Raw genomic sequence first — 15,658 nt, 5'->3', positions numbered from 1 at the left:
CTCGGCGGCCCCGGCGGCCGCTCCGTCCCTCGCCCCGGCGGCACCTCCCCATTCCCCTCCCTCGGCCCGCCCGTGTCCGCCCCGCCGGATGGCGGCGGCGGGCGCGGCGGCCGCCCCGGCGCTTTACGCGTGCACCAAGTGCAATCAGCGGTACCCGTTCGAGGAGCTCTCGCAGGGCCAGCAGCTGTGCAAGGTGCGGCGGCGGGCCGGCCGCGGCCGGGGCTGCTGGCGGGGCGGCGGGCGGGGGCGGAGCGCGGGCCGGGGCTCGGCCGGGCAGTAACGCGGCGCTTCCCCCGCAGGAGTGCCGCATCGCCCACCCCATCGTGAAGTGCACCTACTGCCGCTCCGAGTTCCAGCAGGAGAGGTACGGCCCGCGGCGGCTGCCCGGGGCGAGCGCGTTTGCACGAGCTGGGCCTGGCGGGTCCGGAGAAGAGCAGGCTGAGAGGGGATCTCATCAATGCATATAAATATCTCCAGGCCGGGGCCAAGGCTCTTCTCGGCGGTGCCCAGCGACAGGACGAGGAGCCTTGGCCATAAACTAAAACACGAGAAGTTTCACCTCCACATGAGGAAGAAGTTATTTACGCTGGGAGGGGCAGAGCTCAGGAACAGGCTGCCCAGGGAGGTGGTGGGGTCTCACTCTCTGGAGACACTCGGGATCCACCTGGACACGTTCCTGTGTCACCTGCTCTGGGTGACTGCCTTGGCAGGGGTATTGGACTGGAGCTCCCCTGCAACCCAGCTCTTCTCGGGTTCTGTTTGCAAGTAATTGCGTGGGGAAGGATGTCAGAGTGCGTGTTTGTCACCTAATTCAATGTTGTGCCATTTTATCTCTTTAGCAAAACCAACACAATATGCAAGAAATGTGCCCAAAACGTGAAGCAGTTTGGAACGGTGAGTAGTTACTTGGTTCTTAATGCTGATGTTGATCTCGTTTCTACTTCAAATTGAAAACAAAGTTCTCTTGCAACTAATCTTCTTAGTTTCTTTTGAGAAAAAAAAAAAAAAGAAACCCACACTGAAGATTGCTATCCAGAAAGGTAATGGAAAAGACTGACATCTCTTGATTTCCTTTGTGGGTTACCATTGCTTTTCCCAAATTGAAATTCCTTTGGGGTATGTATAGCTTAGCAGTTAATAATAATTTCAATGTAGCTGTTTGTAACAAAGCGATTTTATTTCATGCCATGCACGTTAAGTTATTCCCTGCATATTCTCATAAGCACACACTTCATGGCAGGAAGACCATTAGCCCTCATTGTTCCTAAGGAGTGGTAAATGTGAAAATCTAGTAATACCACATACTTTATATTATGTGAGTCTTAAAAAATGCATGTTAATCATGTTAAGCTAATAAGTACAAAAGATTTTGAGTATTTATCTGCATTCGTGTTACTTTGCATTTTCTCATGTTGAATTTTAGCTTCAGTTCTGTTGGGAAAATGAATTTTTCTATTAGGTGAATTCACACATTGTATCTGAGCTGCCCTGCAGACATGAGTTTTTAGGCAGTATCAAGATAATCTTGTTGTGAAACACAAAGGCATAACTTCCCTGTACTTGACATAAACCATCTTATTTGAGAAACATAATTGCTGTTGGCATGTAGTCATGCTCTTTGTGAATGTATATATAAACTGAACAAAGAAATGCTTTCAGAAGCTTAAAAGGCAGCAAAATGAATTGCAGGACAGATCCAGGAATTATTTTATCAGTAGTTAATCAAAAAACAGAACTGCACTTAAGAAAATCAGCCACTTCTAACCTATGAAAACTGACAGCAATTTTGTTTTTCAGCGCTGTATTAGTGTAGCTGAGCGTATGATATAAAAGTTGATAAAGTGACCTAATAGTTCAGGTCAGATAGATCTGAACTTGTTTTTTGTTTGGTGGTGGGGCTTTTTTTGTTTGTTTTCTTTTTTAATTTTCCTGCAGAATTGCAGTGATTAGGATACTAATCTTGGAACTGTAGGGTTATTGAATCCCTGAGCTCTGCAAAGGAGAGGGGTGCCATCAGAAACTTCCAGTGTAAAAAAAAAAAAATCACTTGGTTACTCTTCTTTTAAAGTTCTGTAAGTAATTTCTTAAGTAGTGTAGTAAAACTGGGAGAAAATGTCAACATATTTAAAAAAATTAAAAGCTGTAGGTGTAGAAACTAGTAACCAGATAGTTGTGTGTTTCTTTTATCGTGTCTGGGTTTTCATGGAAAGTCCAGGCTGGTTTTATCCCTGAAGAAGGATCATCTTAGAGGAAAAGTTTAGTACTGAAGATAAAAATGGTAGGAAAAAGGTTCTTTGAGGTAGGGTATTTGAAGCCCTACTAGTTTTGAAGCATCATTATGCAAATCGAAATACCTGTGCTCCTTACTGAAAATACGAATCTATTGACTTCAGTTCAATTTTTTTTTCAGCCCAAGCCTTGTCAGTATTGTAACATTATTGCAGCATTTATTGGCACAAAATGCCAGCGTTGCACCAACTCTGAGAAGAAGTATGGCCCGCCTCAGACCTGTGAGCAGTGCAAACAGCAATGTGCTTTTGATCGAAAAGAGGAGGGAAGAAGGAAGGTAGGCTTTGTTCCACATCTCTCATGGCTTAGGCTGACAATAATGTTCCTCCTTCAGAAGAGAAGGATTAACAAGAATGTATCTTTCTTAAGTTCTCTAATACTAGAATAAAGTTGCTCATCTGTGCTTTACAATATTTGAATCAAATTTTGTAACTTGCAATTTTTATTTTCGCTACTGAGCTCATTTTTAATTAAACCACTCTTTCTGAAAAAAAGGGATAAGTGTTAGCAGACAGTTGTAGCGAGGGAACAGAAGTTAAGCAGCTCAGCAGTTCTCATGTTTTGATATTAATTTTACTTTTGTTTTCCTAACCATTGGACCTCGTGTATGTTCATAACTTGAATCTGTCACTTTAGTTCTTCTCACTTGCCTGCCTTGCCTTTAAGTAGAGCACCAGAGAGGTAGACTGCTCGGAGCAGCCCTTTGTGTTCTGTTTTGTTAAATAGCTTTGGTGAGTGCCACTTTCTCATTCCAGAAGGTGCTGAGAAAATGACCTCAAAAGCCTCTTGACTGAAAGAATAATGCTGTTTTCACAGAAGAATTTACTTGGTACAAGTAACACTTTGGCTGGGCATCTTGATTCTGCCTGCAGTATGATAGGTTGAAAGAGCACACATGGTGTCTATACTGAAAGACCCTCATCCTTTAAAAAAGTTAGTTATTTCTGCAGTGTAGAGCAGGTCCAAAAATTGCTAGGACTCTTTGTAGCATAACTTTGATGACAAGTGGAATTAGATTCACTTTACTAAAAGAAACTTCATACCAAAGGTGTCTCTTTTTCCCAAAGATAATGGATTAAGTGAAACAAAATCTCCTTGCAAATATTGAGTACATCTCTTTAGTACAATGTACTTGGAAATAAAACCTGAATTATTTCTCAATAGGTTGATGGAAAGTTGTTGTGTTGGCTCTGTACGCTGTCCTACAAGAGAGTGCTACAGAAGACAAAAGAACAGAGGAAGAGCCTCGGATCTTCACATTCTAACTCCTCATCCTCATCTCTTACTGAGAAAGACCAGCATCATTCAAAACACCATCACCATCACCACCATCATCATCGTCACAGCAGCAGTCATCATAAGTAAGTGTTTCAAAATTTGAAATGTAGCTCTTCATCTTACGTGTTCTGTTTGTACTAGTAAGCTAGTAAGAAAAGTTATTTCAAACATGGTGTCAAAAACAGTAGCAGAGCATTGTTCTTCATGCTCTGTCAAAATCCGTGGATTCTTAGAGTTTGAATGAAGGTGGTTCATAAAAAAAAAAGGAATTCTTGGTGCTTGTCAAATTAATTGGTGTTAAAATTGGTAACAAGTCTAGGAAAGAGGCCCGTGGAATGGCTACAGAAGCAAGTTACTTGAGGGTAAACTTGTATTTGGGTTTCTACACAGCAGCTGCTGTGTGGTACCTGCATTTGCCAAAGGTGTATATTAGCAGTGAGACTCCTCCTCCTGACTTGCTTCACCCTCACTTATTTGTGTACAAATGAAGAGGAAAAGCAGAAACAATAGTGTGGGATTACTTCCAGTGTAGGACTAGTTCGTACCTCTTTAGTAGTTTCTAAAACCAAGTCTTGCTGGAGTAGGCAGTTTGGGAATGGCTGTGATACAGACAGAGGGACATAAGACTGTCCATTCAGTTACTGTCACTCTAATAACATTTCACATAGTTTTGTCCCATTTTTTGCAGCTTTTCCCAACACTTCATCTCTGGCCATGGCATAAACAGTGTACCAACCTTAAGGTACATAACAAATTTATTTAGTCATAAACCCCAGAATTCATGTGAGATTTTGTGCTGCTATGATAGTAGTCACCATTCTTATCTTCACTGGTAGATTTGTGGCAGCATAACTTTAGAGCTATTAAATTTTTGTGTTTGATAGTAAATACTATGTCTGCAATGGTCGTGACCCTGATCCCAGACACACAGACACTTTCCTTCTAAACTTCACATTTCTAGTGCTTATAATTTTTCACCTTGTCTGAAACCTGCTTGTCTGAGTGTGACTTAAAGATAGAAACAAAATAAGATGAAATTATATTCACAGTGAGTAAAAGAGAAAGGCCCATCTTTTCACTTAAGAGAAAAGGAAGATTTGGCGTTTTAGGAGTTCAAAGAAAAGAATTACTCTTGTGATGCATAGAGTTATTGTACTGTTCCTGTTCTTTTAAATCTCTGCTGAAAATTGAATTACAAAAAGTTAAATCTAATTTAATGCATTTGGCACAGGTGCAGTAAGGATTAAATAAAAAAAATAAGCTCTTTACTGCAGAATAGAGTTTCTGATATACTCAAGAGTTGTAACAGTACGCATATTGATACAGATCAGTGTTCCAGGTTTCCCTACTTTTTTTTTTTTCCCATAGACTGCCATGAGTCCATTGCTTCTAGTCCAATTAATATGGCTCTTTTGTCCTGTCCATTTCAGTTATTGTTATGATCAGACAATAGAGACAATGAGGTAGAAATACAGATTCTTTGAACTATTCCACTCAGTGCAATCTTCTTCATTCTACCATTCCTATATCAGTGTTCTTTATTAGTTCCTTTTGAAACGATTGAAAGCAAATGGTTACAACTTGAGAAGCAGTTATTTTCAGGGATCCAAAACTTAACTTTACTCTTATGGCATCAAATGAGCACCAGTTTCAGGCAGTGTTCATATGCAATCCCAGGAGAGCTGTTTTAGACCAGCTTGCTGAGTACAAGATTAGCAAGACAAAGTTCACAAAAATTGGGAGGTATCAGCAGAAAGTCTTGAGGCCTACCATCTGTGATTTGTAATAATGTAGACATTTAGCCAAGAAATAATTTTATAGCATCCTGACATATTAAAGCATGGACAGGAACTTCAGTCCAACTGAAAATTAATAATTGCTCACTGTATTAGGTAAAAAAGGGGGGAAGGATTTTTCCCAAGTACAGATATCATTCACATAAACTTACAAATAATGGTGTGTTTGATCAGTTACCGAGTACATTTCACGTATTTCAGAATCAGCAATCTGAGTCCAGAACAAGATCAGGGACTATGGAAACAGAGGTAAATACAATATTATTTATTAATTTTCTTTTAATTTATCTTGGAGTTTCCATTTAAAGAATTTATTTTTTTCTTGCATTTCTGGCTAGCATTCCATCTAGGAGCATGAGTTAGTTTTTTTACATGTACCAAATGATGATATTAGAGAGTTGCAAAGTATGAGGCTTTAGGTTTACATTTTGTTTGATTTCAGCCATAAATCCTCTGCAGCTATTCAGAATGAAACTCCAAAGAAAAAACCCAAACTGGAATCCAAGCCATCAAATGGAGATAGGTAAAGTTACATTTTTGTAAAGCTGAGCCATTTCAACCAAAGAGAGCACTGATTTGTGGCCATTTGCCATTCTTTGTTTGTCTGAAGAATGAGGGATGTGAAACTTGTGTCCTGCCAGATGGATTATTGGGTGGCATCTGAGTGCTGTCAGTCAATTAAACTATTTTTTTAGCAGAAAACGAGTACTGTTTTCCTGCTTTTAAGATGTTTGGGGAAAAATTAAACAAAGCTTATGTAAAAGGTAACAGTTACCAACACAGTGGTGTTCCCTCACATCGGGAATTGTTTTATCAGTTAATTGCAGTGTAGGTCCTGCTGCTTTAAGCTGACCGGTATCTAGAGAATTCTTTTGAACCTTAATGTGGGAGACTGAATCTTTTTTCTCTCTGGCCAAATGGTCAGAATAAAATTTAAAAGTGGCTGCTTCAGTCAAAAGGTATTTGTCCCCCTCAAAGCTAATACTGAATTATATTTCTGCAGGTGTATGTAATGTGTGCCATTAGTAAGGTAATTTGCCAGTTGCATCCATTTCTGTCAGGTACATACTTTTTTTGCATTAGTCCTTAAGGATATTTATGGAATTATTAATTATCAAATTTGAAATTTTTTTAAAGTGTTCTTCTTTTTTCTTTTGATGTTGTAACTAACTATTGTTTTTCATTTTTAGTAGCTCTATAAATCAGTCTGCAGACAGTGGAGGAACTGACAACTTTGTCCTCATAAGTCAGCTGAAAGAAGAAGTAATGTCACTTAAACGTCTTCTGCAGCAAAGAGATCAGACTATTTTAGAGAAAGATAAAAAGGTAAAAATTACATATGCTTAATAAGACCTTTATAATTTTATTTTCTATTTTGTAGCCTCCTAAAAATGTCAAAACAATACGATAAAGCAAAAGTCAGATACAATGGTTTTATATAGCAGCTAATCAGATCTTAACATTTTCCAAAAGGAAAACTTTTGGACTCTTGTATCATGAATATATTTTGTCTCTAAGTCAAATAGTAATTCATCTTACCTCACTTCAGCCATGAAGAAGTTAGCCTGTTACTGAGGCTGTGTGCCACAGGTCTTGAATAAAGTGCCAGGCAGTGGTTTGCACGTTTTACATGCTCTTAACTAAATCATGGCAAAGAGTAGTAACCATTCTGGATTTAGCATAGTTTTTATTTAATTTTAAATTAAAGCTACTCTAGCAATAATAAGTCAATGTTTAAATTTACATTGTAGTATATGAAAATTAAGCGGTTTGATTTTATAGGATCGATAGCATGTGTGCTGGGGGTTGTCAAGTCCTTGTGTGTGGTCAGAGACTAAAAGAAAAGCTTGGATTAAGTGGCTACCAGTCAACAAAAGTTAAGTGAAATTGTCAGGCCCAAGTGACTGCAGCAAAACTCTTACAGAAGATTCACCCTTCAGACAAACTAATGACTAACAAGAAAAGAGAAATAACAACAAATACAGACTTTTATTTGCATTTACTTTATTTCTCTGCCGTCTGAAAAACTAGGACACTATAGCAGTGGCTCTAGAATGTCTGTTCAGGATTCAGTAGATTATGGAATTGTATTCCAAACAAATTTATTATATTTTCAAGTAAAATGTTGATTGTGAATGCATGGTGGCCTACCTAACTGATGGTTAAGAAAGACTCATTCATACTGGAAGGAAAATGCTTCCACTCTTAAACCATGGTTCAATATCTTCATTTCTACACATAGTTGTGTTTTGTAAATGATTTTGAACCTATTTTAATTTATGTCACTGTTAAAATATACCTAGTGTTGGAAGTACTTGCTAGTTCAAGCCTTTTAAGTCTTTAATGTGAAAGAGCTGAGCAGTCTGTCATGGGTTCTCTTTAGGTATTTTCTTCAAAGGGTGGACATTAGGCCCTGCTCTCTCTCTTATAAAGCCAGGAGATGATCATGAGTCAGTAGGATATTTACTTATCTCTTTAGCTTTGCCCAAAAGATCAAAAATAACAAGAGTGGTAGGTAAGGAAATGTCACCTACTTCTGCATAACCACTGCAGTGACTTTTTTTGTGCTGTTTCCATAGGGAGAGCATCTAGTGATTTCAATATCCCCACTGCTAAAACTATTGCACTTCAGAATTCTTCAAACTTAGTCTCCTTCAGGCATGAAGTCCTCATTTTCAGAATGTCTCTTTCTCAGCTACTGCAGGGAGGAGAAAAGCTGAACACATTATACAAAGTTTGCACAGCTGAAAAAATTACAACAAATAAACATACTGCAGATTTATTTTTTTTTTACTGTGAGATAGTAAATTTGAAGACATGTACTGGGTGAAAAGCCTGAGCCATACCTGCGGGAGGTTGCTGTTAAGGTTGTGTCTCAAGTTTTGTGAAGGGACAGCGTTTGAACAGTTTCGAATGCTCCAAAAGTAAACCCTCTGAATTTTATAGCATGACAACAAAAACAGCTCAGTACACCAGCTTTACAGATAATACTCATTCATCACTTTCTGTTATGAGTCAGGGTATCAACCGTATCATTATCAGTGCTTACTGTTTGCAGTACTAGCCTTGTTTGTCTTTCCAAACAAAACGGTAGTGAGAAACCACAACGTTACTGTGGGGCCCTGAGACTTCATTATTAGGAGAGGACCACAGTTTGCTGAATGTTCACAGGTAGTGTGTTTGCTTGTCTAGTTGCATACTTCACTGTGGTGCAGCACTGCCACGTGTGAGCTGTGTGGGTTTGCACCAGATGCCCTGTACTCTACAACTGCCTTGAGCAGCAGTGTGTGTTCAGTGAGTTAGGTACCATTGTAGCAACATACCTGCACTTGACCGTTTGACTGACTGTTTTTTGAACAATATCTGTTTCACTACATGTGATTTGACACATATTAAGGTTGATAATAGCAGTCTTGGTGGTAACTTCAGGAGGATATGCTCTGGTTTGTTATGGCAGGCATCTTTGCTAGCAAAGAGGCATAATTTCCTAATAAATCTGGAATGTATACACTGTATATATTTATCCTTCTGCTTAGGACAAAATGTAGCATAAAAGAACACTAAAGAATTGCTTTTATTGTCTTTGTGGGGAAGACATATAACTGAGAGATGTAACTGAAGATTGTGATAAGGATCTCACAGCTGAAAGAATAGTGATTACAGATCACTAGTCTTGTGTTTGAATTTTTTTTTATTGTTGAGGTTTAGCCTTTTTTATACAAAATCCTGAGCAAATAGTATGGTTATGTGACTACAGTTGCTTTCTGCGTATAAAATAGGTATACAGACTTTGCAAACTGCTTCTCAAGTGCTAAGCTGTCAATACTGCACTAATAAATAAATGCAGGGTTTCCTGAGATTCCTGAGCCTTCACTAAAGATTTCACGTATTGACTAGAAAATGTATCCTGTTGTAGTTCAAGGAATCTTCATAGGATTTGTTTTTTCCAGTTGACAGAATTGAAGGCAGACTTCCAGTACCAAGAGTCTAACTTGAGGACAAAGATGAACAGTATGGAGAAAGCTCACAAGGAAACTGTGGAACAGTTGCAGGTGCGTAATTGCTTATCAATACTTGGGAAGTACTTCAGATGGAATCATATATTCAGGCTGTTCACTCAGCTTGTTCACTCAGGATGGTTCACTCCAATACAGTACCACCAAGTTCATGAGTGGTCGTTGCCATGCCTAACCTTGGATGCATTGCAGTCAACAGCCAGTCTCCATATATGTCAAACTGACCCTTTTAACTTTAAAATGTAAAGTCTTACCTCACATGCTTTCTCAAAGTTTATTTTTTGTGTCTGTTCTCTAACAATTTATCAGTTGTCATGGGCTATGGACCTGATTTAAGGACTCAGAATTAGCACATTGACAGCTAGATGTCTCTTGTTAAAGCATGCTTTATCAGGAAGAAAGCCTGAATTAGTTGCCTTGTAAATTACAGACTGAACAGACACCCAGTGCAATAGTGGATATGTTAAATTTTGCAGTATGGGTGTGGTGACATTCTCTGTTGAAGACAGAATATGCATATCAAAAACCATATACAGTTCTTGGAAAAGTGATCATTGCCTTCTCTGAATGTTCTTAGCATGTGCATTTTGAGGATTTGTTCATAAATGCAAAGTGCATGACACTACTGTTTCAGTAACTCGTACCTTTTTTAATCTATATTGCAGGCCAAAAACAGAGAACTGCTCAAACAGGTCGCAGCATTGTCAAAGGGTAAAAAGTTTGATAAAAGTGGGAGTATCCTCACATCTCCTTGAGGAACTGATTCTTTGTAGGGTTTGTTACTCAATGTACATTTGAGTAATTCTGTGAAACCCTTAAAATCCTGTGTAGTGGAGAAAATATTTTTGCACACCAGATTAGTTGGCATGTTTCCTACATGTTTTTATAATTAATATGCAGCTTTTTTTAGTTACTGTTCAGATGAAATACTTCAACTGGCTTGAAGAATGTTTTTATTTTTTTGATATTGGAAACCTTTTGCCAGCAATAGTATTAAACAATTGCATAGAGAACATAGCAGTGCTCTCTGAAAGGACAACATGCAATAACAAACAAGGTGTACTTTTTACAGCGTAGCAGTTGAGTCTTTTAAACTACACTGATGTCTGCCAAAAGTTTGAGTCTGCAGTGACACTGAACACTGGTTTCTGGCAACTGTTCTTTTACTTTATATGAAAATATAAATTTGGAATGGAAATCATGGTGCTCTCAAGTGGGACTAAAAAGAGGCATATATGTAAGTGTAAATACGACTGTAACGGTTATATTCTTAGTTATAACAAGTATTTAGTGTTTTACATTCTTGTGATAGGGACTGACTGAAAGATTATCTATTGTACAGTAACAGAGGCAGTGTGGTTTTTGTAAGATTTACTGTAGACTTTTCTTGCAAGTGCCTTTCTCCAACTGTTTATTTATAGGAATGTTGGTATTTTGTACATAAGGTTTTTATGTTTTAAAATCATGTTTAATAAATGTTTTATGTAAATATAAATGTGTGTACAGAGGAATCTGAAACAAAGATCAAAGTGGCTAGTGCAGTGCTCGAGGCAGCATTAAGAGCTGGCTAGCTGATGGATGGACAGTGAGTATTGGCTTTAGATAACCTTTGTAGCTTGTGTCTGTGAGGTGTAGAATTTTATTAGTGCTGCTCATGCCAAACACTTCCGGAACAAAAAACAAAATGTTTTCCTACCACATTGGAGTTTCATGGTTTGTTTATACATTTTTCCCATTTGGCACAGCACTAATTTTAATTCCATAGCAGACATTGTACTCCAATGTTACATCTTTAGCTAGTGATACACACTCCAAGTTTTAAATGCATTTATTCCCCATTGTCCGATTTAATGTACTTGATTGTAACTTATGGTGATTCTTAATGATTTGCAACATTCACATCCCCCACTGAAGATGCACACTGAGAAAAGAGAGCCAAAATAATGGTCTTGAAATTACCTAAGGGAATGGATGTGTCATAGAGTGGGTTTTAATGTACTGGGTGGATTTTCATTCTAAATTACATCAGTTTAAGTTTAGCTCTGCTCCTAATGGACATGAGTCATATTCATAAATTTCTATTAAACATTAATTTAGTATACCCCAAGGTATGTATTCATGAAGGTAAGTTATGAATCAGCATAAAAGGAAATAGATTTACATGGATAAAGGTTTAAGTCAGCTCTGGATACTGACTGGTAACAGGGTAGCTGTTGGTATTTCAGCAAGTTTGTGTAGAAACAGCTACACATTTTTAATTAAAGAACAGAAGTCTATAGACCCTTGGCTGTTCACCCAGATACTGAAGTATGAACATCTTGTCAATAGTTCAAAGAGTTCCAGCAGTGACAGACTACTGAAAAATATGAAAAACTTGAACTATCTTGTTTCATATCGTGTATGTGTATTTTTATACCCTAAAATCAACTTTGTAAATTTATAAAAGCTCCTCTTTAAATGTATTAAACTAGGGTAGAGAATGCTGCTATCTTTGGGGTTGTTATTAATATTTTTAGTATATAAATTTATGACCTTTATTAATTCAGAATTAGTATTTGGGTCTTTTTTTTTCCAGTTTGATGGTGACCCATATTTGGTGAAATAATTTTTAAAATACAGAAATACATAGCAAAATGAAATATTTGAATTGAGATTACCTAATGATACCAGTTGAAAGAAACATGATATCAGATTTTAAAGAAACAAACAGAAGTTCTATATTAGAAGTAATTGACTTTATAAATCCCAGTCAAAAGAATTTTTAGGGGTTTCCCACTGTTTAGTTCAAATTAAATACCTGTGGATTTTCTTACATGATCTCATTTTTAACATTAATTTTTTTAAGTTCTTAACTAGCCAACTGAATCCCAGTCCCAAGAATTGTGTCCTGGAGCTGTAGATCATTGACATAATAAACTGATGTTCTTTAACCGTGAATCTGCAAGGAGATTGTTGTACTGTATTGTGCTTTTTAGCCTGTTTCCAGATGTTGATTAGCATTGACCAGTAATGGCCATTTTGGCTCAAGTTAATTATGTATTTTAAGCCTGTGAATATTGCGGCCCCCTTTTAGATAGTTTGTCCAAATCCACGTTCTGCAGTGAAGCTGTTCAGCTGTCCACATGTATAGATTATTGAAATGCTGTACTGGCACACATCTGACCGTTGACATTTTGTACCTTTTCTAAATCCAATGTTTCACAATAAAATCTTGTCAAAACATTCATCTGTCCTTTCAAAATTATTTTAAAAATCCATGTTTTGTGTTAATCATTCATGCTATGTTATTCACTAAAAGTGTGGGGCAAAAAAATGGGCAGAATTTAATATTTCAATTTCTGTTAAGATTAGACACCTTGGCCTGCCTGCAGATTGTAACAAACTAGAGCTACAGATTACTTTGTCTCATGAAAATATTTGTTTTCTACAACAGAATTGTAATACATAGAAATATTACTCTATTGAGAAGAGAAACACACAAAGTGACATTGATAATTTCTTTGTTCCCTTTTTTGTGTCAGGAGGAGTTAGGTGCCCACACTACTTCCTGCGGGCTGTTCATCACAGTGGCTCCTAGTGTTTAGAGCACTGGTGCTGCAAATTGTCAATTTCAGTATTTTTCTCAGCAATCGATCTTCATCGTTCCACAATCCAGAAGAATACTTCTGATTCAAGAATTAAAGTTCAAAATGAAAAAAACTAGCAAAAAATCCCACCAAAAATAAAGGCAACAACAACAAAAATAAACAAAACCAACCAAAAAAAAACCCCCAAAAATAACCCAAGTCCAACAAGAGAGCAAGATTCTATATCTGGTCAAGGCAATTACTGGGAAGGGGAGAATCTTTAGTTTCGGAGCATCTCAAAACTGTTGATACTTTGTGTTAGGTATAGAGTGATCAATATGCTATTCTAATACTGGATTGTTCTCGGTCTCATTTTGATGTAAACCTGCAACAGCAGCTTTGAAGCCAATTATTTTTAAAGCTGAGAGCAAGTCAAGACTTGGCGTGTTGTATTTATTTTAGGCATAGCTTCCATGTGACACATGCAAAATGTGTGTAACTGTCCATGTAACTGACTCCTGAAAAGAGATTTGCATCATTTGAAGCAAATTTCCTTAAACATTTACATTTATATAACCTGTGTATAAGCATTCAGGCAGTTCTTAATGGTCTTTAGTACCTTCAGAAGTTCAGAATCCACACTGATTTTTACGAAAACACTGATGTTTGTGAGTATAAACTATAGCTATTGAAATGGAGTAAAAGCTTTGCATGTCATTTTTATTCATTCAAATGATTACTAAAATATTGTTACTGCAATAGAAGATACATTTTCTAATATAATATATGCAATTGCTTTAGCTTTCCTCATGGAAGAGGTACTGATATATGAAATTACTTCTGTTGAATCCTACAGAAGAAGTAGGGGGTATTATCAAGGTGTGTATCGAGGTGAAAGGAGATGTTTGTAGTGCTCCTGGAGAAAGAAGGAGGGTAATGGAGGTGTCAGGACTCATGGGGAAGAGAGACCTCTGAGATACCATGTTACTTGTTCACGAAATGTACTGAGTCACACAGCTGGGTTTTTTTAAGGGATACATATTTTCTCTATCTGTGAAGTACAGCATTGCTTAAGGGCGATTTTTGGTTTTGTTGGGGGTTGTTTGCTTTTAGCAATACTAGAGTCCAGATTTTAGAAATGAACAAAATAAACCAGTTGATTAAATTGCAATAGAAAGATGTACAATGTAACTTCCACTTTATGAACAGCTAGTCAAAACTGTGTAAGTCAAAAAAACCCCAGGTAAAACTGCAACAGACAGCTGCATACCATAACCCTAGCTGGGTAATGGTGGAAGTTTCACTATATGACTGCAAGTGACTATTCTTACACATCAGCCAGAAATTGTCATTGCAGATATGTCACTCCAGCAGCACATGAATCATTGGCATTTTCCCTTGCTTTAACCTAAACAGAAAACAAGTCTGGATTTGTCTGTTTGCCTTTGAAAATGTTCATTGTAGTACACTGGCACAGTTCTAACTGACCTTGTTGCTCCTGGCAATTTCTCTTCAGTATATCTCCTGGTGGGTAAAGTTAATTTTGCATTTTGACTGAAGGAGCTTTAAGTGCCATGGATACTGATGTGCCAGGCAAGCCAGGGGAAAGTAGAGATTTGTTTGTGAAGTGTTCATTCCCCTTCTGCTAGGGGTTTCTGACTGGAGTACTTGGGTGAGTACATTCATTTTCAATTGTCAATTGGAAAACAGGCATTCCAGCTTCTGGAGAATACTGAAGGCTAAAGTTAAACCTGCATCACCTTTGCATACAAAAGGTCAGTATTGGCGGTGTAAGCAGAAGACTACTTTTATAGGGTCTTCTTTTGACTGCAGAAGGTGTGTGAACAAAAATAGATTGGACTAACAAATAGGTGAGAGTTTAGACCCAGACGATCTTGTTATGGGTTGGGTCAGAGGAATGTGATGTATTCATCCTGTGGCTTCTGTAGGTATTAGAATTTGCAAATTGAATTTTCCCTAATTGATTTTTACCTCCTGTTTTAACACCTCTCCCATTTTTTCAGTACCTTACAGCAATTTGTTTTGAACTGAGTGCTGAAAACCCTAAGATGTTTTCCTTTATTTGAATCAACAGATAAATGTGTTTTGCTTCATTTCAGTAAAAGGTGTAGAGCATTCACAATTTGTCCTTCGTCAAGTGCATCAACTCATGTCTTCAGTATTATTTATAGAGGTTTCTTGGGAAACTTTTTGCAACTTTCCAAAAAAGAGAAGAGCTGTAAAGCTGTATTTGCTGGAATAACTTAAATCACTGCTGAAAGGCAAACACATTAATTAAAGATGACTCCGCTGAAGCAGTCTAGTAGTGCTCATACAAACTGTTGTAGTGCTGTAGTGGCAGAGCATGTTACAAGACACAACCAGGAACAATAATTTCAATTATTCCTTCAAGATCTACAAGGATTTGCTTGCTGGTCACTTACCTGACAGGGTGCAGCATTCACTGAAGTTACTAAAAGGCTTTTTGCCTAATCAAAGAACCATAGAGTTTAAGCTGTAAAAGATCATGGAGATACAACCATTGACCCAGCCAAGTCCACCTGCAATCCATGTCCCTAAATACAGAATCTACATATTTTCTGAACACTCTCAGGGATGGTGATTCCACCACTTGCCTGGGTAACCTGTTCCAGTGCTTGACAACCCTTTCCATGAGATAATGTCTCTTAATAACCAATACAAACCTCCCCAG

At 37.8% G+C, this 15,658-nt stretch overlaps 1 protein-coding gene across 3 annotated transcripts; it reads left to right on the top strand.

The window, feature by feature from the left end:
* Nucleotides 1-79: 79 nt before the first annotated feature.
* Nucleotides 80-12,601, top strand: FAM76B (family with sequence similarity 76 member B). 3 transcript variants are annotated; one of them, XM_033051546.1, is made up of 10 exons: nt 80-193; nt 300-364; nt 840-894; nt 2,411-2,566; nt 3,454-3,650; nt 5,565-5,612; nt 5,806-5,886; nt 6,557-6,689; nt 9,314-9,415; nt 10,045-12,601. In XM_033051546.1, exons 1-10 carry the CDS (start codon nt 89-91, stop codon nt 10,132-10,134), a joined length of 1,032 nt encoding a protein of 343 aa, XP_032907437.1. In that variant the 5' UTR covers nt 80-88; the 3' UTR covers nt 10,135-12,601. The 3 variants fall into 3 exon arrangements, with proteins under 3 accessions (XP_032907437.1, XP_032907436.1, XP_032907438.1); XM_033051545.1 differs by having other exon boundaries at nt 6,554-6,689; XM_033051547.1 differs by lacking the exon at nt 5,565-5,612 and having other exon boundaries at nt 6,554-6,689.
* The last annotated feature ends 3,057 nt before the right edge of the window (nt 12,602-15,658 follow it).

This window comes from Catharus ustulatus, chromosome 2 (genome assembly GCF_009819885.2).
Source record: "Catharus ustulatus isolate bCatUst1 chromosome 2, bCatUst1.pri.v2, whole genome shotgun sequence".
Taxonomy (NCBI): domain Eukaryota; kingdom Metazoa; phylum Chordata; class Aves; order Passeriformes; family Turdidae; genus Catharus; species Catharus ustulatus.
The sequence above is the reverse complement of the archived record's forward strand: the minus strand, read 5'-3'. Positions and strand labels throughout refer to the sequence as shown.

Coding starts and splice junctions, on each gene's coding strand:
- FAM76B (XM_033051545.1), top strand. CDS start 89: ATGGCGGCGGCGGGCGCGGCGGCCGCCCCGGCGCTTTACGCGTGCACC. Junction 194..299: donor AGGGCCAGCAGCTGTGCAAG/GTGCGGCGGCGG, acceptor CTTCCCCCGCAG/GAGTGCCGCATCGCCCACCC. Junction 3,651..5,564: donor CACAGCAGCAGTCATCATAA/GTAAGTGTTTCA, acceptor CACGTATTTCAG/AATCAGCAATCTGAGTCCAG.